Source organism: Harmonia axyridis, chromosome 7, assembly GCF_914767665.1.
Source record: "Harmonia axyridis chromosome 7, icHarAxyr1.1, whole genome shotgun sequence".
Lineage (NCBI taxonomy): Eukaryota > Metazoa > Arthropoda > Insecta > Coleoptera > Coccinellidae > Harmonia > Harmonia axyridis.
This window is the reverse complement of record NC_059507.1, coordinates 34457711-34480022: the sequence shown is the minus strand read 5'-3', so window position 1 is coordinate 34480022 and position 22312 is coordinate 34457711. Positions and strand designations below refer to the sequence as shown.

Here is a 22312-nt window from a genome sequence, read left to right as displayed (position 1 = left end):
GATACAACATATTTTATTTTTAACCCAAAATATATTCAATAAATCAAAAATAGTAATTTTTCGGCAACCGTCCGGGAAGTGCTCACTTCCCGGACGCTTCTTCTCTGAGAAAGTAGCATTTCCCGGCCTAGTCCGGAAAGTACGTACTTCCCGGGCTAGGCCGGAAAAGAATCATAGAATCCATAGCAACCGAGATAACGGCTGACAGTTCATATGAAATTAGTTGTCAAAAATTTGCATGTTTTTTTATCGCAATCGCAATAAAATATGGAAAGCAGCAGCGATAGTGTTATTTTACATGGTTGCCGAAAAAATATTGTACGCAACACGCCCGAAAATGGTTTTTTTGGACTCACAGACTTCCTGGAATTTTGTCTATTCGTCCAAAAAAACCATATTTTCCGGACTTGTTACGTAAAATTTACGTAACAAGTCCAAAAAAACCATATTTTCCGGACTTGTTACGTAAAATTTACGTAACAAGTCCGGAAAATATGTTTTTTTTGGACGAATAGACAAAATTCCAGGACGAGCGTAAGCGAGTCCTGGAAGTCTGTGAGTCCAAAAAAACCATTTTCGGGCGTGTTGCGTACAATATTTTTTCGGCAACCATGTAAAATAACACTATCGCTGCTGCTTTCCATATTTTATTGCGATTGCGATAAAAAAACATGCAAATTTTTGACAACTAATTTCATATGAACTGTCAGTCGTTATCTCGGTTGCTATGGATTCTATGATTTTTTTCCGGCCTAGTCCGGGAAGTACGTACTTTCCGGACTAGGCCGGGAAATGCTACTTTCTCAGAGAAAAAGCGTCCGGGAAGTGAGCACTTTCCGGACGGTTGCCGAAAAAATATATTGTTGATCTGATAACGGTCCTGTTCATTACCGATTTCACTGGTAAAATTCAGGTTTCTTTTTGTAAAATAAATATTAATCCTTCATTAAGAACTAAAAACACAAACAGAAATAAAGAAAAACAAGAAAAACTGATGATAAAACCGATGGTTTCTATATTTAAATGATTCATATAAATATTTTCAATACTTTATTACCAAATATTGGTGCAGTATTACTTCTTTTCGACAGCTATATCAATCTGTAGGATTCTGACGATATTCAAGTACATACAATTTCAAAGATGAACTAACGTATCGTCATCATATATACATTGTATAATTATAAATAGAATATGAATAGATTAGGCACTATAAAAACTTTTTGATATTTGCTTTCATTTGGCGAGACTGTGATGGGTTCACTTTGATTTTCAGTTGCTGAATGAGATCATATATTTTCAACGAGGGACCTACTTTTCCACCGGTTATTTCGATTATTTCTTTCTCTGTCAAGTTGAGCATCATTTTGCCATCAATTTTCTGCAACATAAGGAAAAGTTATAATAAATACCACATTATTGTAAAGAGTTTTCAATTCAAAACAGTTAAATAATTCACTAACTCTGAAGTTTTTGGGCGCTTGTTTAAATTCGTATTTATATTATTTTTTCACGAAATTTCGCATGTAGATTTTTGCTTTACTATACTTGAATCAATAACCTAGTCTGTACCATGCCATCAAAATATAGAATGAGATAATACATCAACACAATGTCATCACTTTATTGGAATAATTTCCTTTGAAAGGAGTAAGAACATATAAATAAAGGGTATTTTTTTAGAGCTATAGAACTTTAAATTGCAATAAAACAACGATGGATTATTCGATTGACATGAATTTTATTTATCCGCAAGATAATCTTGTGGCATTACATTTTAAATATGATTCCTGGCATATGACCGCCACGGCTGGCTCGGATGTAGTCCAATCTGGACGTCCAATTTTCGATGACTTTTTCCAACATTTGTGGCCGTATACCGGCAAAAACACGGCGAATGTTGTCTTCCAAATGGTCAAGGGTTTGTGGCTTATCCGCATAGACCAATGACTTTACATAGCCCCAGAGAAAGTAGTCTAGCGGTGTTAAATCACAAGATCTTGGAGGCCAATTCACAGGTCCAAAACGCGAAATTAGGCGGTCACCAAACGTGTCTTTCAATAAATCGATTTGTGTGTGACATGTTGCGCCGTCTTGTTGGAACCACAGCTCCTGGACATAATGGTTGTTCAATTCAGGAATGAAAAAGTTAGTAATCATGGCTCTATACCGATCACCATTGACTGTAACGTTCTGGCCATCATCGTTTTTGAAGAATTACGGCCCAATGATTCCACCAGTCCATAAAGCGCACCAAACAGTCAGTTTTACTGGATGTAACGGTGTTTCGACATACACTTGAGGATTAGCTTCACTCCAAATGCGGCAGTTTTGTTTGTTAACGTAGCCATTCAACCAGAAGTGCGCTTCATCGCTAAACAAAATAAAATGGACGTGGTGCGCGATACGTATTCCGCACAGAACCATTATTTTCGAAATAAAATTGCACTATTTGCAAGCGTTGTTCAGGCATGAGTCTATTCGTGATGAATTGCCAAACCAAACTGAGAATAAATCACTTGACAGCTGTTAAATCGGTCGCCATCTTGAACAGTAATGCAAACTTAAAGTTACATCCCTCGAAAAAAAACACCCGCTATATGTCAATACTGTATGTTACTAGATAGAAAATTTCCAAGCGACATAAAAATAATTTCAAAAATTCACTTGTAGACCTACCTGTTTACTAAATGCATCACAATAATTGGCACAATCGTTTACCCTCAAAAATTGAGCTACCTCGAAAACGTTCCATTCACTGGGATTTAAGCCACTTGGATCACAATTGCCACCCGAATTGTCAATTAGTCTAGGAATAGTTGTCGGACTGGTAGTAGTCGTTGACTGAAAACAATAAATCTTAAAAATTTACAAATTTCAACGGTGAAACACATACGTTTTTCACATAGGATGTGACTTTTCTTTCTGGAGGTGGAGACGCTTCTGATTGTGCTGGTAGGCTCTGATCGGGCCCTATAGATTCATTGGCTGTATCCAGTTCGGAGTTATCATCAAAAACAGAAGATAATTCTGGTTCCTCCCTTAATCCTGAGATCGACAGATCATTACTCCTCTCAGTTCTTACGCTCTTCACTGATGAGGCAATACTTTTTGGTGAACTCGATTGATCTTTGGTTTTCTTCTTCCGATTTTTCTTTTTGATACCTGGGGAGAATCGAGTCAATAAAATGATATTTCCAATGTAGTTTCATGATAAGCAAAGATAACATTGTTTGAATGGACGATTCAAGTTGGTATCACTGTTCAGACTCTCTACATAACAAACATATTTCATTGTAGAAAAAGTTGGAGGTTATTGAAGAATTGAAGATGAGCATATCTTTTTTATATAATGAAAATTCATTAATTTATGAATTCGTTTTCTAGTGGAGGGATCTCAAAGCCACTTTGAACTAGAAAATAAATGAATGGCACATTTTTGGGATTGATTTTTTAGAGAATTAATTTGGTGAAAACGGCAACCTCATAAATTCATCTGTTTTTAAGCTGGAAGAGAAAATTGGAAAATGGCGTGAAATGAAATGTTCTTATAACTTTTTTATTATTTATGCTTTCAACATCAAACAAAAATATCCCACAGGCACTTTTTTAATCAGAATCTAGTTATAATACAAACTTGTTGTGTTTTTTTTAAATGTAAACCATAATAATTTTCATAAAAAATGAAATCGCTATTTTTCCTTTTCGAAAATATACATGATACATAAATTCTTTATCAAACTATAAAAAACATCAAAAGTTTCAGTTTCATTCTTCAAAACAACCTAGTGCCTATCTATAATAATCGGATAACTTCAGATAAGTAAAATATTCGGTGGCCACCAAAGTCTCCAGATTCACCACCATTAGTTTTGCCAACATTTCAAATTGATTCAACGTTTTTCTTCAAATGTGACAAAAGGAAAAAATGTACCGATGTTAAATCCGGAGACCTTGGTGGTCACTAATGGATTCTACTGAAAAAAGTGCCTGTAGGATGTTTTTGTTTCATATTGATAGCACCAATAACAAAGAAGTTTAAAAAAATTTTCATTTCACGCCATTTTCCAATTTTCTCTTACAGCTTGAAAACAGTTGAATTTATGAGGTTGCGATTTTCACCAAATTAATTATTCCAAAAATCGAGCTCGCAAATGTGCCATTCATTTTTTCTAGCTCAAAGAGGTTCTGAGATCCCCTCACTAGACAACGAATATGGGACACCTAATACATATATTCCTTTTGAAAGTCTGATGTATGCAAATAAATAGTATATAATACACACCCCAAAATTAGGGGAACAGACAAAATCTCAACGAAGTTTGTACCTAATGTTTTGTTAAATCCTTTGACCGATTTTTGCTTTTTTTTATTTCTAGCTTGACATAACTGTTTAGATGACTTCCTCAGTATTTTTGTTATATACAGGATTCACTTCACAGTTGTTTTGAATAAACATTTGCTTTTCACTTTTTTATTCACTCCTATATATAACAAAAAACGAAGAAACTGAGGACTGCATCCCTTAATTTTGCCGGTGTGTATATTTTTATATACTGTCAAAGAGCCTATTCATCACGTATTTGTCTACTGCTAGTACCACTTCCAAGATAACGGTGTAAAATATGCAATTATTCACTGAATCAGAGAATTGCAGAAAAACTTGTTTTTTAATTTCGTAAAAACTATTTCAAAGATTCAAAAAACAAACTAATGAATGTAGTTTTTTTTTAGGTTGATACAATGAAAAAAAGAAGGGAAATATATCACAATAGGGAAATATTACAACAAATATATGTTATCAATATGTATACAGGGGTGTTCCTAAATTGGAGGTAAAAATGAAAATGACAGATTCTTTGGATCATTTATAATCATGAGACCGCAAATGCTTCGTTTTCAAGATACAGGGTGTTAAATTAGATTTTTTTCAAGATTTCCTCTCATAGCACCTTCTCTTCACAAGATATTCAAATTATATTTGGCATAGATATTCCAATTTGAAGTTTTCATCCTAGAACAGTGCCCGCCTTTTTCCTCCAGACAAAGTATACGCAACACCCATATGTGATGAAGCCGAATTGAGAAAAAACATCTGCAATTTGGCTTCATCACGTATTGGTGTTGCGTATACTTCGTCTTTGAGGCAGCCCCAATATTAAAAGTCCAGAGGATTTAGGTCTTCATGTACCCATCCTTGGTACAGAAAGACTCGTCGCTCCAAATGATCTTTTTAAAATATCTGGATCTGCATGATGTTTTCGCAAAATTTGCCGGCAAAATTGAATTTCGTTGAAGTGAATAATTATGCGAGTAATATTTCCGCACGTAAATAATTGCCATTGTTCACTAAGTAATGCAACATCGAAGATTTCTCAACAGAATTGACGAACTTGATTTTGTCAGAAACGTACCCATTTCGATAAAAACAGCCATATCTTTTTTCTTTGAATAACAAATGACTTGTGTGATACCTTTTTGAAATCACTATAAAATAGACAATTTATTGGTGTAATGTGCAGCAGTAGCTCAGTACATTTTGGTTCCACTACGATGGGCTAAACTTGATGAACAAAATAATCCACTACCAAAATTTCCATTCAAAATATTTCTCATAGCCCCCCTTTAAAATGTTCGGAGGATGTTTTTAATGTAAACGTTCGAATCATTTTTCAGCAATATTTTACTGAAAAAATAAACCAAAAAGGTGTAAAATTGTACCAACCGTAAGGACAAAACTATTGAAAGGGGCAAAAATTCATTATTTTCCAAAAAAAAAAATATCTCGAAAACGATAAAACTTTTATAAGGGGAATTTTGTCATAGCAGGTGGGTTATCCTCTGATCTACATTCTCCCTCGGTTTGACGTGATCTTTACGGGACACCCTGTATAGATCCAGTTATTGAGTTGTGATGAATAAATTAATTATAAGTTTTGGTACTCAAGAAAGTAGGACTACAAGGAACACCCCGTATCTCGAAAACAAAGCGTTTGGAGCCCACAAGTACGAAACTCTTCCACCCTGTGGACCATCTACAACCCCACAAAATAGTTATTTATGCAACAAGTGCAATACACAATTTTTGCACGAGTTGCATACAACTTTTTTTCTACGTTCATGCAAAAAGCAAAAAATGATTTATTGAGGTGCGGCACTAGGTGTAGGAAAATGAAAAGCGCAACTTGAATAATTTATTATTAATATCGATTTGCATTGAAACAGGAACTAATACGTTACGAACAATTTAACTCAAACTTTATTTTTACCCTCAATGTTGAAAGTGAATGAACAATTGGTGCAATTTTCAATATGAATATTTCGCGGTGAAGTACTTTTTAAATCCACTTCTTGATTTGTTACTGCTGTAAACTTACTAGTACTTGGTAACTGTACATCGTTATTTCCTTCAGGCTGAAATATTTGTTTGTCATGATGACAGCACGTTGAAGTAGAATGACAGATGAGTGCAATAAAAACTTTATTGCACTAGTGCAATGAAGAACTTCTTTTTCCACTAAATATAGTTCAATAAAGTTTTGCTTTATGCATGAATGAGAAAAAAAAAACAAAAACCCACCTTTATTCGACTTTGTCACGACCTGCGCAGGTTTCAAAGGCACCGGCGGTCCCTCCAACTTGTGCCCCACGCTCTGACACCAACCCACCGGATATATGTCCGGACTCTCGCAGTCCAACCACTGGTCGTACTCCTCCTCCCAGCCGTCGAAATGCACCTTGAGCAGCCTGCCCACGACCTTGGCCAAGGTCGCTATACAAACCAGCCTCGGATCCATCAGATCGGCCGCCTCGATCTTCATCCCAGTCACGAAACCGTGGAGGGGTACGTAGTGGTTGAACAAACTCTGAGTGGCGGGGACGTTCCCCGTCTCGGCCAGATAACGACTCCAGGCGAAGGTTCCAGCCTCATAGCCTTTGGGGGGCGTCAGAGGGATGCCTTTCTCGTCGCAGAAACCGGCGGGGAATATACAGGGCGATTTGATGTGGTAACAGAACCAGTCCGCTCCGGTGGCATCGGATTCATAGCTGTCTATGCGGATCATGATGTAGCCGCATCTGAGCACGTTCATCACGGTGGCCACGCAGATGGAGGATAGGTTTAGGGGATCTATGGCTTCCAGTTTCATGCCGATGCAGAATCCGACCGTGGAGGGATGGACCACCGAACCCGCCTGGAAGGGGGTGAAGAGGTCGTCCGTTGCGTCGTTATCCTCGAATACGCCCTGGTTGATACGCTCTACGTAGTTGAGGGGGGCCACAAGGTGGTGTCCGACCTGAAAATGTTTCGGGGACTGTTACATATTGTATATTCTGAGCGGAATATTTCTAGTTTTCATTTTTTTTAAATTTTTATGAAACTTCAACTAATTAGGAAGTTCAAGACATGTGACTTTTTACTGGTATCCGTTGACACAACCACAAAATATACTCTTAGAGATATATTCTGTATGTAACAGGTGTTTTTTTTCGGGGTATATAACTTTAAGTTGGCATTACTGTTGGCGACCGATTTAACAGCTGTCAAGTGATTTATTCTCAGTTTGGTTTAGCAATTCATCATGAATAGACTCACGCCTGAACAACGCTTGCAAATAGTGCAATTTTATTTCGAAAAAAATGGTTCTGTGCGGAATACGTATCGCGCACTACGTCCATTTTATTTTGTTTAGCGATGAAGCGCACTTCTAGTTGATGGCTACGTCAACAAACAAAACTGCCGCATTTGGAGTGAAGCTAATCAACCTCAAGTGTATGTCGAAAAAACGTTACATCCAGAAAAACTGACTATTTGGTGCGCTTTATGGACTGGTGGAATCATTGGTCCGTACTTCTTCAAAAACAATGATGGCCAGAACGTTACAGTCAATGGTGATCGGTATAGAGCCATGATTACTAACTTTTTCATTCCTGAATTGAACAACCATGATGTCCAGGAGCTGTGGTTCCAACAAGACGGCGCAACATGTCACACAGCTCGTGCCACAATCGATTTATTGAAAGACACGTTTGGTGACCGCCTAATTTCACGTTTTGGACCTGTGAATTGGCCTCCAATATCTTGTGATTTAACACCAACTAGACTACTTTCTGTGAGGCTATGTAAAGTCATTGGTCTATGCGGGTAAGCTACAAACCCTTGACCATTTGGAAGACAACATTCGCCGTGTTATGGCCGATATACGGCCACAAATGTTGGAAAAAGTCATCGAAAATTGGAAGTCCAGATTGGACTACATCCGAGTCAGCCGTGGCGGTCATATGCCAGAAATAATATTTAAAAAGTAATGCCACAAGATTATCTTGCGGATAAATAAAATTCATGTCAATCGAATACACCATCGTTGTTTTATTGCAATTTAAAGTTCTATAGCTCTAAAAAAAACACCCTTGACAACAATTTATAATAGTCATTCCTAGTGAGAACATTATTTGTGTTATGAATAAATATAAAATCTTAAACAAATTCTGTCATGAACTATCATCATCATCAACTATCATTTCATTATTAAATAAGAAAATATTGGGAATAATGGACACAATTTTATTCTATTGTTTAATTTGTAACAACGCCGACGTTTCGAAACAGTTCGTTTATTTTTCAAGGCTAGTTACGACAAACAATATTGTACGCTTATTAAAATCATTAAGACAATTTTCAAGGAATCAAAATCACCGCAAATAATCAACATCTGCGGTGTGAAAGAATTTTGATTCCTTGAAAATTGTCTTAATGATTTTAATAAGCGTACTGTGGGGTTGAAGGAAATGAAAGAGCGGATGAACTTGCAAAAAATGCATCAAGGTTAAGACCTGCTGGACCTGAGCCTTTCTGTGGGATAGGAAAAGACCAATACAAAGCTGCGGTCCAGCTATGGGAGTTGAACAGTAGGACAATCCACTGGACTAACACTCCTAGACTTGCTCAGGCAAAGAAATTCGTGAAGATTTCACCTACCTACGCCAAAAAGCTCCTGAAGCTGTCGCGAGCAGAGCTTCGGGTGATGGTGGGACTGCTGACGGGGCACTGTCGGTACAAACATCATTTGTACCGTATGGGAAAGTCAGCAGACGAGATTTGCAGGCTCTGTGGATCGGAAGTAGAAACGGCTGAACACTTGTTATGCAAGTGTCCGGAGCTGGCTGGACTAAGAACCATTCACATGGGTAAGCCGGTCCTGGATACCAGAGAGGTAACGGCCAAGGCCCCCAAGGAGGTTGTCAATTTTATAAACGTCGTTGACGACCTCCCGGAAGGCTTACCGAAGCAAAACGACCCCAGTTCAAATAATAATAAAAATAATAAGAGTACAATACTGTTTGTCATAACTAGCCTTGAAAAAGAAACGAACTGTTTTGAAACGTCGGCGTTGTACAAATTAAACAATAGAATAAAATTGTGTCCAATATTCCCAATATTTTCTTATTTAATAAATAACAATGGATGATAACCAAGTAATGATATTAATTATTTTTCTGCAAATTTAATCTATGAGGATGTAAATGAATAGGACACCCTATCGTGTCTGAATGACGATAACAATCAACTGTATATTAAAAATCAACATCAACAAACCTTCTTAGCCCATCCTACTGGATGCAACAAAGATGAATCCTCATGGGCCCAGAAGCCGGGATCATCAGCAGCCATGTCATAATATCTAACATTCAATCTCCTACCTACTATTTTATGGATTATTGCTACTTTGACCTGAGATATACGATTTTTATCTACAACTTCGAGATTGGTTCCAGAAACAAACCTAGACTTCATACTTTCTGTCACTTTATGTGTATAATTAGATGGCAGCGTTCTTGCACCAGTCAATCTTTTCCTCAAAAAGTCCTTCCAATCGCTATATTTGTTTTCAATGGTTTTCGGAGGTATTAAAGGTTTGCCCCTTGTGGCACACCATCCCACTGGATGAACCTAGAAATATACATAAAAAAAGCAGTTAGCGATAATCCAAATTCACTATCAATAATAATTCCTTTTATTTCTGACCTCTAATCATTACAAATCTACTGGTAACAAGACCTTAAAATATAATTTAAACCTTTAAAACTAAATTAACATTCATATTTATAATAGAGTTTAATAATTTAAAAAAATATATAAACATCAATTGAGTTCCAAGTATCTTCTTAGGTTACGGCTAAGATGCATACAATCCCTGTCATGTGTACTGATTCGATTTTGTTGCTTTGGTGTTCTGCTTACAAGAGTTCTGTAAGGTGGCGCTCTTCAGAATTGTTCGAATTCTCGCTACCTATCTGGCGCCGTTTGAAAATGAAATAATAATTTGATACACTGCAAACTTTAACAATATATTTCACTTCAGTTTATATGGAATTTTTAATGAAATGAATGGAATATAATGACATACAGCTATTGGCTTGTTCAGAGTATAAAAGATTGTCACCAACATACAATACAAAATATTATTATTATAATGAAATTATTCTTCATTCCAGAAAAAGACACCATTTTTAAGATATTCAAGGTTGAATCAGGGAAAAATTCGAAACATTTTCATCCACTAGCTGAGGAAAGAAATATATTGAACACAGCTAAGTATTACTGATCATAGGTCAGAAATAAAGTGAATTATTATTATTATTCGTGGATCTGGATATGTTCATCAAAATAATAGTATATTATTCAACGAGCGGTAATGTAGGTCATAACTCACGTAGATGAAGTTTGCAGCACAGGCCGCGGGCGAGTGCAGTAATTCATCAAGTGAGTTATGACCATTACCGCAAGTTGAATACTATACTTTATCTACGACTATATCAATAAATACTAAGAAAAAAATACAGACTTAGAATATAGACAGAAGGAACGGGAAATAAACATATGTGCTCGATCCCGAGAGATGGAAACTTAGTGTCACCAATCACAATCGAACTAGCTTCAGATAGCTCGAATCCAGTACAGAGTACAGAAATAGAATTATATTGAAAACCCTGAATAGTTGCCTATAAAAATGCATTAAAATATACCAAAAAACATTCCCTGTAAACGACGACTTAATGACCTTACTGCTACAAACTCTTTTATATTTTTTTCGGGCAAGTAATTCTGTATGGTTACATTAGCTGTTTGTGTTTTGGAAATGTATACCTATATAATATTTCATCTTCACTATCTGAATTAATCGTTTTCAGCGAAACATTCACAATAATTAGATATCAACTTAATTTGAAAACGTCAAAATTATTAAAGTGACATTTCCTCGGACATTCCTCCCCTCAATAACAATAATGGAATGTTCCCTTTCGGCCAATCGAATAGAAGCAGAGTATACAAGCACAGATCCAAATTTTCCGATTTATTATAGTGAGTTATAGTAGTTATTATAACTCACGATGTTTGTTAATAGATACTATCAATTGCTCAAAAGCAGTTGAATAATGAATATATAATTCAATAGGAGTAGATAAATTATATAATTTACAGAACTTTTTATGTTAACTTTATTGAGTTTTGTGTTATCTCGGTGGTGTAAACATCAAAAAGACAAGAGTGCATTAATCCATTGTGAAACCATTAAATGTTTATAATATTTTACCTGAGCCAAATGTGGAAACATGGTAAATGAAAAAATGTTTTTTTTTATGAGAGGAATTTATAGTTGAGTTCAAGGTGAAACTCTAAATAAATTAGATTACTATTTGTAGGTTAGGTGAAGTTAATGTCGGGTTCACTCAAGAACCTCAAAATCTAGCTGAAGGATTCATTATGGATAATAAACTATATCTTACCTGGTTAGAGCATAAGGAAACCCAGAAATCTTTGGAGTCATTAGAGCCGAAACCCTCGTACCTCAAAAGCGCTTTATATCCCACAATCCGAATGACCGTGGCCACCCAGAAAGAATCAGGAAAGGCATCTGAGGCATTATCGCAATCTGTATTCTCCACTTCTACTTTCATACCCACCATGATATTTTCCCACATATCAAACATTGGTGCATGTTTGAAACTAGTAACTGGAGCAGCATTGAAATACTGATCATTCAATTGAGAATCCCAGTCGTAAGAATTTGCCATCCTGGCAGGTTTTCTCCTGACTATGGTGGTATTTTCTTCTGCCATAGGAGAATCTGGGGCTTGCAATATTTGAGGTAACTGTTGGTCAAGATAGCAGTCTGAAAAATAGTCTTCATGCTGCATAGAAAATTTGTACTTTGCATATTGCTGGTTCTCATTTGGTGAATTTGGTGTCACTTGTTGAGGTTGTTGCGGCATTGGTTCACTGATTAAGCCATTGTATCCTCTCGCACATGCCATACTACAAAACCTCCTTTCCCGAGTATAAAATGCATGTTTAACACCTATGGCACCACACTTTTCACAAACAGCTACAAGAGGAAAAATTACATACTAATAATAAAAAATATATATAAGACCTTATAATTTACCTATACCATCCTTTTGAATAGGAATAACGGAGGGATCAGTATCGCTCTGATAAGCAATAGGAGTCTTCAGTACAAGTCCAGGATGTTTAACAGGCTTAATTTTTCGTGTAAAACTTGACATTGTCTGAGTTGATGTCGTAATGTAAACAGGTTGTGAACCATCATCATCTGCATAACTTGAATCATTGCTATCATTCTTTATGTCAATATAATGAATCATATCTAAATTATCCATTCCGTCGACCTGAAATTTTGTTAAATTAATCTTTGAATCATACATAAAACTTTTTTAGCATACCATATGAGCTGTGTGGGATATATTCATATCTTCTAAGGACTGATTGGACATACTGTGATGGGAAGGTGTGAAATAAGGATTATCTTGATCCATTAATATATCTTGATGTTCACCACCCATGAGTCCCAGAGGAACATCTCCAGTAGCCTGACCGGCCCCCATCCAAACCATGCCCATGTCGGATACACCGGGCATTGTATAAACTATAAAGAATCACCAAAAAATTATTTCAAATCATTTCTACATTTATGAAAGAATACCATAAAAATTAATTGTTTGAATATAAAAAATACAATATTCATACTCAATATATTTAGTATTGAATGAAATAATGATTCTTAATAAAACTATGTGGTTTATTTTTACGAAAATTAAGGTTTTATTAAACCATTAAGAGTAGAGTTAAAGGCATAAATATTTAATTATGTGATAATATAATAAAGAGAACTCTTTTACCATTCATTTTTCTAAGAGGTATTTATTGCCTAAAAATTCATGGAATCAATATCATTTTAAAAGAAAAATGTAGTTTTTCGTTTATGATTATTATCACTTTGCTTCAAGCACAAAAGCAAGCAAATATTGAGGACAAAATGTTGAACCATAGAATCAGTGCATCTGTCAGTCGTTGAGTCGTTGTCATTTTGAATCTCCACAGTTATCTAGACTTTTCTGTGACCCAAAAGCGCGGTTAATCGTGACGTGAAGTAGAGAAAGAAGAGGACAAGACACCTTATTCTTTGTTTTCAGAAATCGCAAACATATGGTTAGGTTATGTTTTTGTTAGTTTTTGAGTTCAGGGCATTTTTGTTTTATAGTTGATATAGGTTTTTTTCAAGACTCGCAGTAAGTGAATAATTTTGTGAGAGATATCGCGATGGCTTCGAATGAGAAAAAATTGGAAAAGCTTCTGAAAATGGAACAGAAACTATTTGAAATTTTGAAGAAGATTAATCAGGAACTCAGTCGTAATGAAGTAGAGTTTCTACATTTGAAAAGCTTAATTAAAACTCCAGCGTCAACTACGAACATTGAGAAAAACGACAGTGAGGAGTCCTTACTGAATGAAGATTTGGATTTGCGACCCTCAGTTGACATTAACGATGATGAAGAATTTGATTCTGATCATGAATACTAGATTGTTAATGATTGTTTAAACATTTTGTGTATATATTGTAAATAGATTGTTTTCATCATTTAGAATCATTTTGTTTTTCATTACCCTGCTGGTGTTAAGGAGAAGGACATTTATTGACAAATCACAATTATTGTACAATATGATTTTAATATAATTGTTTTGCTCATCTCCAAGTGTAAAATAATTCCACGCTTTGAAAATATTTTAACAAATATTCTACAGTGATTTATTGAAAATTTCAATACGATATATGTCTAAGAATTCATTAGAGTTTCTCTTAATAAATGACTTGTGTATTTTCCTAAGGAGTGGGCTAATCTTATTTTACACATAATGATAGAATATAAATCGCAATTGATATCAAAACAATATAACATGACCTGAAATCATCATATTCAAAAAATCTATAAAAACTAATTTGTAAATAAAATCTAAACCTCTCTAGGTATATTATCTTCCGTGACTAAATAATATTATTTGAAATCAGACATGTAATTAAAAAAAATCAATAGGTAAACTTACTAAACCAATCTTTCCAATACCCGGATTTGAAATCATTTTCACGAAGAATTCAGTAAGTTTATCAGTTTTTGTTGGATATACAGTTCAACAAATAAAACTGCAAAACAGATTTTTTTTTAATTTTTCTCACCTTCAAATTTACTAATTCCTCTTGTTAGCAAAAATTAAACCCCTGAATAAAAGAACTTTTTTATTATTTCATCGGTGAAATGTGCGTTTGCCATTGCAGTTAAATATGAAAATGAAATATTTCTTTCACATTATTATTACTGAATCGGGGTCGTTACGGCTCTGTTAGCCTTCCGGGAACTTCGACCAAATTGATCTTTAGTTTTTAATCCTACCTATTCATACAAACCCAAAAAAGGTTGTGGATACTGTTAACGAAGTCGACGACATCTTGGCTGATACTTCTTGTTCTTATATAGGCCAGTCAACCCCGAACATTTGCAACTTGTGGTAGCTTCAAGAGCTTCCTGGTATAAGTCAGTGAAAGTACCGCAAATTTCTTTGCAAAAAAAAGTTCGCATGTTCAAAATTCAAAGCAATTTCTCATCAAGTTAATCTTTCCAAAATGTTCCCATACTTTACCCCACGGAACTTTAAATTGTCCCCTCAGGAAAATTTTGAGGGGAAGTACTTAAAGAATAAAAAAATATACAGGTGTCAATGTACAAAGAGTAAATATAACAAAACAACATGTAGTATTTTTTATTTATAACATGATAAAAACTATTCATATAATGATATAGAATTGGACAGCATTTCTAATTCTTGATCATAAGATCTCCAAAATTTGTTATAGAATGACAGAATGGGACTGCTATATTTATCGTATGATTGAAAATTTGTTTTAAGCCATTTTTCTTCACAGATTTCAATTTTCAAAAAAACTCCTTTTTCACTCTGACAGTATATATTGAGGAATTCGTTACTTTCAACATTTCTCTCAGGTAACAGAAAGGCCTTCAATTTGAAGCAGGAGCTTTCGTTTGTAGTGAATTGAACTCCTCCAATTCCCATCAAAGTGTACCAGGTCAATATTCCATTTATCTTTCCATCTTTCAGAATTTGTATGGGGACTATTTTGGTAGAATCCTGCGTCATGTCCCACTTTTGTTCATTTGTCATGCTTTCATGGGGAAAACTATGAGATAGATCAACATGCTCAGTACCCTATAAAATGAGTAAGTAGTATCAATGAGGCCTAACAATTCTTATTTCAATTTAATTTATTTTTTTAGAGTTAACCTACCGTAAAATCATTCATTTTAGAGGCTAAATCTTCAAAAGGTTCTACATTTTCTGCCGAGACCCTATTGCAGTAATCTATATAAGGAGAATGTATCAATTTGAAGTGGACAATGATTCCAGTAAAAAAACTTTTGGCTTCAAACTTCTCCAAGATAATATTATCCAAAGGTGAAGGATTTAATGACCCATTGGCGCAACAAGGCTCATAAAACACATAATCTATCTCGCTTTGACCCAAAACACAAAATGGATAATCTTTGTGTTGTACAAACTTGAATAATGTAGGTTCAATATCTTTTGTTTTAATCAGGTATTCGATAAATTTCAGATTCTCCTCGTATCTAAAAACATGAAAAACTGTATGTCCTTTTTTCGCTAGCAGTAAGCCCATCAATGGGAAAGAACTGAAATCGAATATTGTTGAACGCTTACTAGGTATTATTTCAGATAGAGATTCTACATAGCTAGTCCATTTTTCATCATTCAAAATTAGAATGGAATATTCATCCAAAATAAAGTGAGCGTTAAAGTTTGGTATAACATTTAATCCAAAATCTAAATGTTCGTTCACAATTTTTACTTCTAAAGGCAAAAGTACATTTTTATCTATTCGCAAAGGAATTGTAGAATGGAATATTGCTTGCTCCCAACAAGGTTCATTCTGACTGTGGAAGGGATTGGTTGAAACAATTGTTTCTTCATCGAGATGAAGATCAAACCACACAACCAAACAATCTATCAATGCGCACTTCAAACCAGTCAAATGTATCTTTGTCTTCCACAAATTATTTAAAATCAAGTGCAAGAAATCTTTATCGTGAAAGTTAAGTTCCATCACTTCAACAGTGTCAGTTAAAATCTCATAATTCTCTTTCAATATGCATTTAGCATCATAGGGTTCACTGATAAAATCTTTCGTAACATAAAAAGTCTCGTCCATATGTAATATATCCATATCATTCTGAAGCCTGAATTGTTTACTTAATTTATCACATCCAATTCCTGTTACAAAAATTTTGACTTTTGCAGGAATGATTCGGTAGTTACTCTTGATCATGAAGGTATCCAGAGCATGACACAAAGTTCTTAAAATACCTTCTCCGAAAACTGCTACATCAAATATTTCAGTTACTAATAAATTAGATCTGTATTCAGTGAAAGCAATATCATTTGAATTAATTTGAATACTAGTTAAAGATACATTGGGACAATATTTGTTCATATTCAAAATGGCTTGGTCATATAGTGTTTTATTTGCTTCAAATAATGTTATCTTTGGATTAGAATTGTGAGTTCCTAAATATAAACTCAGCAGACCACATCCTGCACCAATATCTATCGCATTTTTGAAACCATCTTCTAGGGATTTGTATATAACTTTTTTGTATGCAGTATTTCGTAATTTTCCGTTTAACATTCTGAAATGCCACCTCGGAACTTTATCCCACATAACTGTCAATAACTTATCTTCCACTGTTAAACAAGATTGATTTTTATCTTTTGCAAGTCGAAATGCCTGGAATGTAAGAATGGGAAATAATTCATGCTCGATTTCCCTAAAATAGAAAATAATTGAGTTATATTCAAATTCAAACTCATGACCACATACCTACTTCATAAACACATTGGCCAAAGCATTTGCCATCCTCCAATTACTTGGAAATAACTTGAAGGATTTCTCTAATATACGCCATATTTCAGTTTTTACTGAATCCACTCTAAGGAAAATATCCATATCACTAACTAAATCAATAAATTCTTTCACGGTACATTCATCCCATATTGTTTCAGGAACATTTTCAAAGTATAAAAAGTAATTTTCAACAGCATGAGTGAAATCTCCAAGTCGTTTAAAATTTCTGGCACTTGATAGGATAACATTATAATCAGTATCCATTTGCTTTCAAAAATTATTCTGGTTATTTTAAAAACTGAATGGAACTGAATTGCAAATCAAACTGCTAAGTTTGAATTCTGAATCTGATATAAGTAAAATTGGGGAAAGTAAGTTGTATGAAGAAAAACCTTTTCATGGAACTAATAATAACTAGAATAGGATAATTTCATAACTTAAATTTTTAATTTGAATGTAGATAGGTTATATTTACATTTGACAGAACAGTGTGAAGTTAGCTGCCCGCATTGAATTAATAGAGTTGCTGAAGGTACTTGAACTGAACGAGGGTCTGACCCAGTGGAGTGCATTGGCCTTTTGTGAAGCTACTGAAATTCATTCACAAAAGCGAAGCTTATCCAAAGATTAGAAATCATATTTAACATAAAAACCGAAATGCATCCTTTGGGTCATTGAAAAAGTAAGGTTGCATTTGATCGAAATAAGACTTGATGAATCCCAGACTCAAAAATATGCAAGCCTTCACAGTCTTCTGTTGAATACAAGCTTCGTTTTATTAAAACGTAGCAATAATACAGAATGATGATGTTAAAATAAAATTTGCTTGTGTTTGTTTTGATTACAGCATAACTGACACTGTATTCAAGCTACAGTATAGAAACACACACATATGGTTTCTATATTGTGTTAAAGCGAAAGTTAATTATTCGCGGTTATTCTTAAAGGGCTAAAACCAAGGGCAAAACCAAGAATAACCGCGGACGTTAGTGGTTATTCGCTTAATATCGCTTTATGCCTGCAATAAGAATAATCGAGCAATTTCGAAAATTTGATCGGAAACATTTTTTTGAAAGATAAAACTTCTGACTATAGTCTCAATTTTCTTTTTTAAATTTCTGTGCAAGTATTTACATTTATCAGATAGCAGTTATATTATGATTCTTGAACTTGTCCATTCATTATTCAACGATTCACAAAATCAGATTCTGTTGTATAATTAAATATTCGGATAATAAATTGCAATCGCTGCGTAAAACCCTGATACACGCCAATGTGCAAGACACATCTTCGAGTATATTCGGCAAGTATGCCAGCGGATGCGGCAGCTCGCAGCTAATTTCATATCTCTTATTCTATGACTGCCAACAATCAAAACTTATCGGGAAAAGTTTAACCTTTAATTCTGATTAGAGAAAAATGATAAAATATAACATTAATTTGCGAATAGGATTATCTCGGTAGCTTCAGGCAAATAGTTTTAGACACCAATTACACTAAAATAATAATGAAAGTTTTCCTCAGAAAAAACTTTGGTACACCAAAACATTGAATTAAGAATAAAAATTCTTTGAATAAAGTTATAATGTGGTTTCCTATAGTAGTAAATGCTTTTATGTCTATTGCGGCTTATTATTTTTCTATAAAGCTTATTCCCAAAGTTAAAGACAAGTTCATTCAAGCTAATTTGTTTGGTATAGATAAAAGTAAGAAAATTGGAGTAAAAATGTATGTTGCACTTTCAATCTTCAAAAATAGCTATATAAATACATTATTTACTTTTTCCAGACCTGAATCTATCGGAGTTGTTACAGGATGCATATTTTTGATAACCATGTTTTTGTTTATTCCTGTATCATTTGGAAATGGGGATCATAAAGAAAAGTTCCCGCATGAGGTATATGTCTCCATGGAGGTTTTCTTCGAGCATAAGAATTAATTTTTGTTTTTTTTTTTGGCAGTTTGTTGAACTGATTGTGGCTCTTCTTTCGATCTGTTGTATGCTCCTTCTGGGGTTTGCCGATGATGTTTTAGACCTTCGCTGGAGACATAAGCTGTTGCTACCAACGATAGCTTCATTGCCCTTACTTATGGTTTATTATATTAATTTCAATACAACTACAATTGTGATTCCAAAACCATTCAGAGGTCTGTTTGGAGTTATATTAGATATTGGAATATTTTACTATGTTTACATGGGAATGTTAGCTGTATTTTGTACAAACGCTATCAATATTCTTGCCGGTATAAATGGTTTAGAAGTTGGTCAAAGTATCGTGATTGCAATTTCTATAATAATATTCAATTTGATCGAATTATCAGGACCACTCTGGAAGGCACATCAGTTTAGTCTTTATTTTTTGCTGCCATACTGTGCAACTTCACTTGCCTTACTTAAATATAATTGGTAAGTAATCTCTTTGAATTATTTATACATCTTATAAAAGTAAAAAGTTTATATACTAAGAATTTCTCAATAATCTCATCCAACAACATAAAAAGGGAGAATAAGAAAATATTGATTGTTATATCAACAATTTAATTCGAATTATTATTATATCACAGTTGTAATTTGATTACTCTGAAAAAACTGATTTGGAACTAATTAAAATATTAGGCATTACTGACTAGTAGCAAGTTTCCTCTCAAATATTGAAACTATATGAAATCTAATGCATATCAACTATTTTACAGATTAATTATTAAAAATAATTCATTACTAAAATCAGTAAATATCGAAAGTAATTTAGCAAATACCAGTTTCTAGTATGACTGAAATTCATTGTTAGCCTTCGTAATAGTCCAATTTTGTGTATAAATTCATAAGCAAAAAGTCATATTTCATTGAATTATCAGAAACAGATGTTGGCGCAAAATAATTATCTTGGTATTTTCTACTCCTCTCTAGCTCAGTCTTTCCGTCAATATACAATCCATTTCCAATAAGATCTTCTACGTAGCTGACATCGATTTGATTTTTCTTCAGTTCTTTCCATTTAACTAGCTCAAGGTTTCTTTCTTTAGCAAATTTGATTATTTGGATGGGATCCATACAGTACTCACAATACCATCCTCCATAATGGTTCAAATCTCCTAAAACTAACCCCAAATTGCTTTTGCTCTCATACAAATTGACAAAATTGGAATCAAACACCTTCTTCATATATTTCACAGAACAGGCTATTCCCTCTGTTTTAGTTTTATTAGGATGTTTCCAGAAAAATCCAAATACTGACCATCTTAGTCTGAATGAAATGGGTTCAGGCCAGTTGTCGTAATATTTGAGGAAACCTAGAGCTAACTTGTTGGGAATTTCCATGGATGTGCTAATCACAATTATATCATTATTTTCTAAGCTCGATATAGAGGAGGCAATGGTATTATAAAGATCCTTAAGAAGGGTGTTCCTGATGTATATTATCTTCTTATGATATTTTTTCAAGAAACCATTCTTCAATAGTTTCTCTATCCTATTGCCATTATTTTCAAATAGTATAAACAAATCTATAACTTCATCAAGCTCATTGATTCTTATATCGATAATGTTTTCCATGAATTCATTCACCTGAAATATATACAGCATTCTTCTTGAATATTTCATAGGTCCCTTTACTTTCAGTTTTTGTTTGTTTGTTAACAAAGCCCTCCATACCACTTCTGGCTGTCCACACTCGGCACCATGCCAACCTATTTTACAATCACAATTCCATGAATTTTTCGATCTGTCCATCGATTTGAGATCTGTGCCATTGGTGAAGCACAGGCTAGAGTTGAAATCTGTAAACTTATCTCGAACATGATGTCTAGGCAGGTTTACTTTATCCTTTGAGGTGTGATATGTTTGTTCAAAAGGCTTTTCATAATTTTTCGAGCTCAAAAATCTAATCTTATCATCATTAACACCTGTTTCGTCACCTTTTTGGACGTAATAATATGAAATGATAAGAGAAATTTGAATTAGCCCTAAAATACATAAAGATATTCTTCGGAAGTTTATTTTGTTAATATACATTGGAAATGTTGAGGCCACATTCCGAAGCCAAATTTAACTTTATGGAACTTAGGGTGCTATTGCTAATTATAATTTTATTTTTATATTCTACTTAAATTATTGCACCCCACCCTACCCTTCATGGTTAATTTCGAATTCGACGGTTTCTTCTATGTTCTTTCAGGGTCATAAAATAAAATTAATCCAATTTCTACCTAAATCTAGGGATGGGAAGTGATCTTCTTTAAAAGTAAAAACTACATGGAAATTAAATGAAAACATTCATTTTTTTTTTGCAGGTATCCATCTAGAATATTTGTTGGAGACACATTTTGCTACTTTTCTGGAATGACGTTTGCCGTTGTTGGTATTCTAGGACATTTTAGTAAAACGACTTTACTATTTTTCATTCCACAAGTTTTCAACTTTCTGTTTTCTGTACCTCAATTATTTCGTTTCATTGAATGTCCTAGACATCGTTTACCGATGTTCAATGCTGAAACTAACCAATTAGATTGTAGTTTAGTAAAGTTTCATTATTCAAAGTTAGGAATTCTAGGAAAATTTTTTATAAAATTATTTAAGTTTTTGAGGTTGATAAAATGGCAAGAGAAAGATGGATTCATAACAACTAATAATTTCACGCTGATAAACCTTGTGCTTTTATATTTAGGCCCCATGCATGAAGCAAAATTGACAACGATCCTCATTTTATTACAAATATTTTGTACATGTTTAGCTTTTACAATAAGGTATCCTCTAGCTTCTTTTTTTTATGACGTTTGAGCTTATTTCCACTAAATATACCAAAGTTTTTAAATGTACATATGTGTATATGTAATTAATTAAAATATAAAAATCCTATGAATCCGAGTTTTATTTTCACTGTAGCTTAGCTAACAGTTATTATATGTAGGAATTCCCGAAACTAGTAGTAGTGATGAAAATTTTGTTCGGCAGAAATTAATTTTACAATCCCAAAAACTGGTCCAAATAACAACTGTATATTTAACAACAAAAATAATGACAC

The 22312-nt window shown here is 34.0% G+C and overlaps 4 protein-coding genes and 1 long non-coding RNA gene across 8 annotated transcripts; 2 read left to right on the top strand and 3 right to left on the bottom strand.

Annotated features, from left to right (window-relative positions):
* Positions 1-1037: 1037 nt before the first annotated feature.
* On the bottom strand, positions 1038-13379 carry LOC123684274 (polycomb protein Sfmbt). Its single transcript, XM_045623461.1, has 9 exons — positions 13201-13379; positions 12745-12947; positions 12447-12690; positions 11788-12386; positions 9596-9949; positions 6581-7295; positions 2897-3165; positions 2680-2844; positions 1038-1381 (listed from the first exon to the last, which is right to left on the bottom strand). The coding sequence occupies exons 1-9, from the start codon at positions 13205-13207 to the stop codon at positions 1211-1213; spliced, it is 2727 nt and encodes a 908-aa protein (XP_045479417.1). The 5' UTR covers positions 13208-13379; the 3' UTR covers positions 1038-1210.
* LOC123684275 lies at positions 11387-13052 on the top strand. Its single transcript, XR_006748122.1, has 2 exons — positions 11387-11616; positions 12740-13052. It is a non-coding gene; the product is annotated as an uncharacterized LOC123684275 (long non-coding RNA).
* A 1712-nt stretch (positions 13380-15091) lies between the features above and the next one.
* Positions 15092-18130, bottom strand: LOC123684489 (protein arginine N-methyltransferase 9-like). 4 transcript variants are annotated; one of them, XM_045623774.1, is made up of 3 exons: positions 17268-18129; positions 15660-17174; positions 15092-15580 (listed from the first exon to the last, which is right to left on the bottom strand). In XM_045623774.1, exons 2-3 carry the CDS (start codon positions 17106-17108, stop codon positions 15137-15139), a joined length of 1893 nt encoding a protein of 630 aa, XP_045479730.1. In that variant the 5' UTR covers positions 17109-17174; positions 17268-18129; the 3' UTR covers positions 15092-15136. The 4 variants fall into 4 exon arrangements, with proteins under 4 accessions (XP_045479730.1, XP_045479729.1, XP_045479728.1 ...); XM_045623773.1 differs by having other exon boundaries at positions 15660-17214; positions 17268-18128; XM_045623772.1 differs by having other exon boundaries at positions 15660-17214; positions 17272-18128.
* A 520-nt stretch (positions 18131-18650) lies between these two features.
* LOC123684352 (UDP-N-acetylglucosamine--dolichyl-phosphate N-acetylglucosaminephosphotransferase) lies at positions 18651-22150 on the top strand. The gene is made up of 4 exons (XM_045623581.1): positions 18651-19019; positions 19080-19188; positions 19253-19698; positions 21582-22150. Exons 1-4 carry the CDS (start codon positions 18877-18879, stop codon positions 22066-22068), a joined length of 1185 nt encoding a protein of 394 aa, XP_045479537.1. The 5' UTR covers positions 18651-18876; the 3' UTR covers positions 22069-22150.
* Positions 19810-21454, bottom strand: LOC123684351 (beta-1,4-mannosyl-glycoprotein 4-beta-N-acetylglucosaminyltransferase). Its single transcript, XM_045623580.1, has one exon. The coding sequence runs from the start codon at positions 21301-21303 to the stop codon at positions 20077-20079; it is 1227 nt and encodes a 408-aa protein (XP_045479536.1). The 5' UTR covers positions 21304-21454; the 3' UTR covers positions 19810-20076.
* Positions 22151-22312: the final 162 nt, after the last annotated feature.

Coding starts and splice junctions, on each gene's coding strand:
- LOC123684489 (XM_045623772.1), bottom strand. CDS start 17,555: ATGGATACTGATTATAATGTTATCCTATCAAGTGCCAGAAATTTTAAA. Junction 17,215..17,271: donor TTGGCCAATGTGTTTATGAA/GTAGGTATGTGG, acceptor TTTCTATTTTAG/GGAAATCGAGCATGAATTAT. Junction 15,581..15,659: donor CTAAAATGAATGATTTTACG/GTAGGTTAACTC, acceptor CTCATTTTATAG/GGTACTGAGCATGTTGATCT.
- LOC123684351 (XM_045623580.1), bottom strand. CDS start 21,303: ATGTATATTAACAAAATAAACTTCCGAAGAATATCTTTATGTATTTTA.
- LOC123684352 (XM_045623581.1), top strand. CDS start 18,877: ATGTGGTTTCCTATAGTAGTAAATGCTTTTATGTCTATTGCGGCTTAT. Junction 19,020..19,079: donor AAGAAAATTGGAGTAAAAAT/GTATGTTGCACT, acceptor TACTTTTTCCAG/ACCTGAATCTATCGGAGTTG. Junction 19,699..21,581: donor GCCTTACTTAAATATAATTG/GTAAGTAATCTC, acceptor TTTTTTTTGCAG/GTATCCATCTAGAATATTTG.
- LOC123684274 (XM_045623461.1), bottom strand. Junction 7,296..9,595: donor CAGTAGGATGGGCTAAGAAG/GTTTGTTGATGT, acceptor AAACATTTTCAG/GTCGGACACCACCTTGTGGC. Junction 2,845..2,896: donor TCACATCCTATGTGAAAAAC/GTATGTGTTTCA, acceptor TATTGTTTTCAG/TCAACGACTACTACCAGTCC.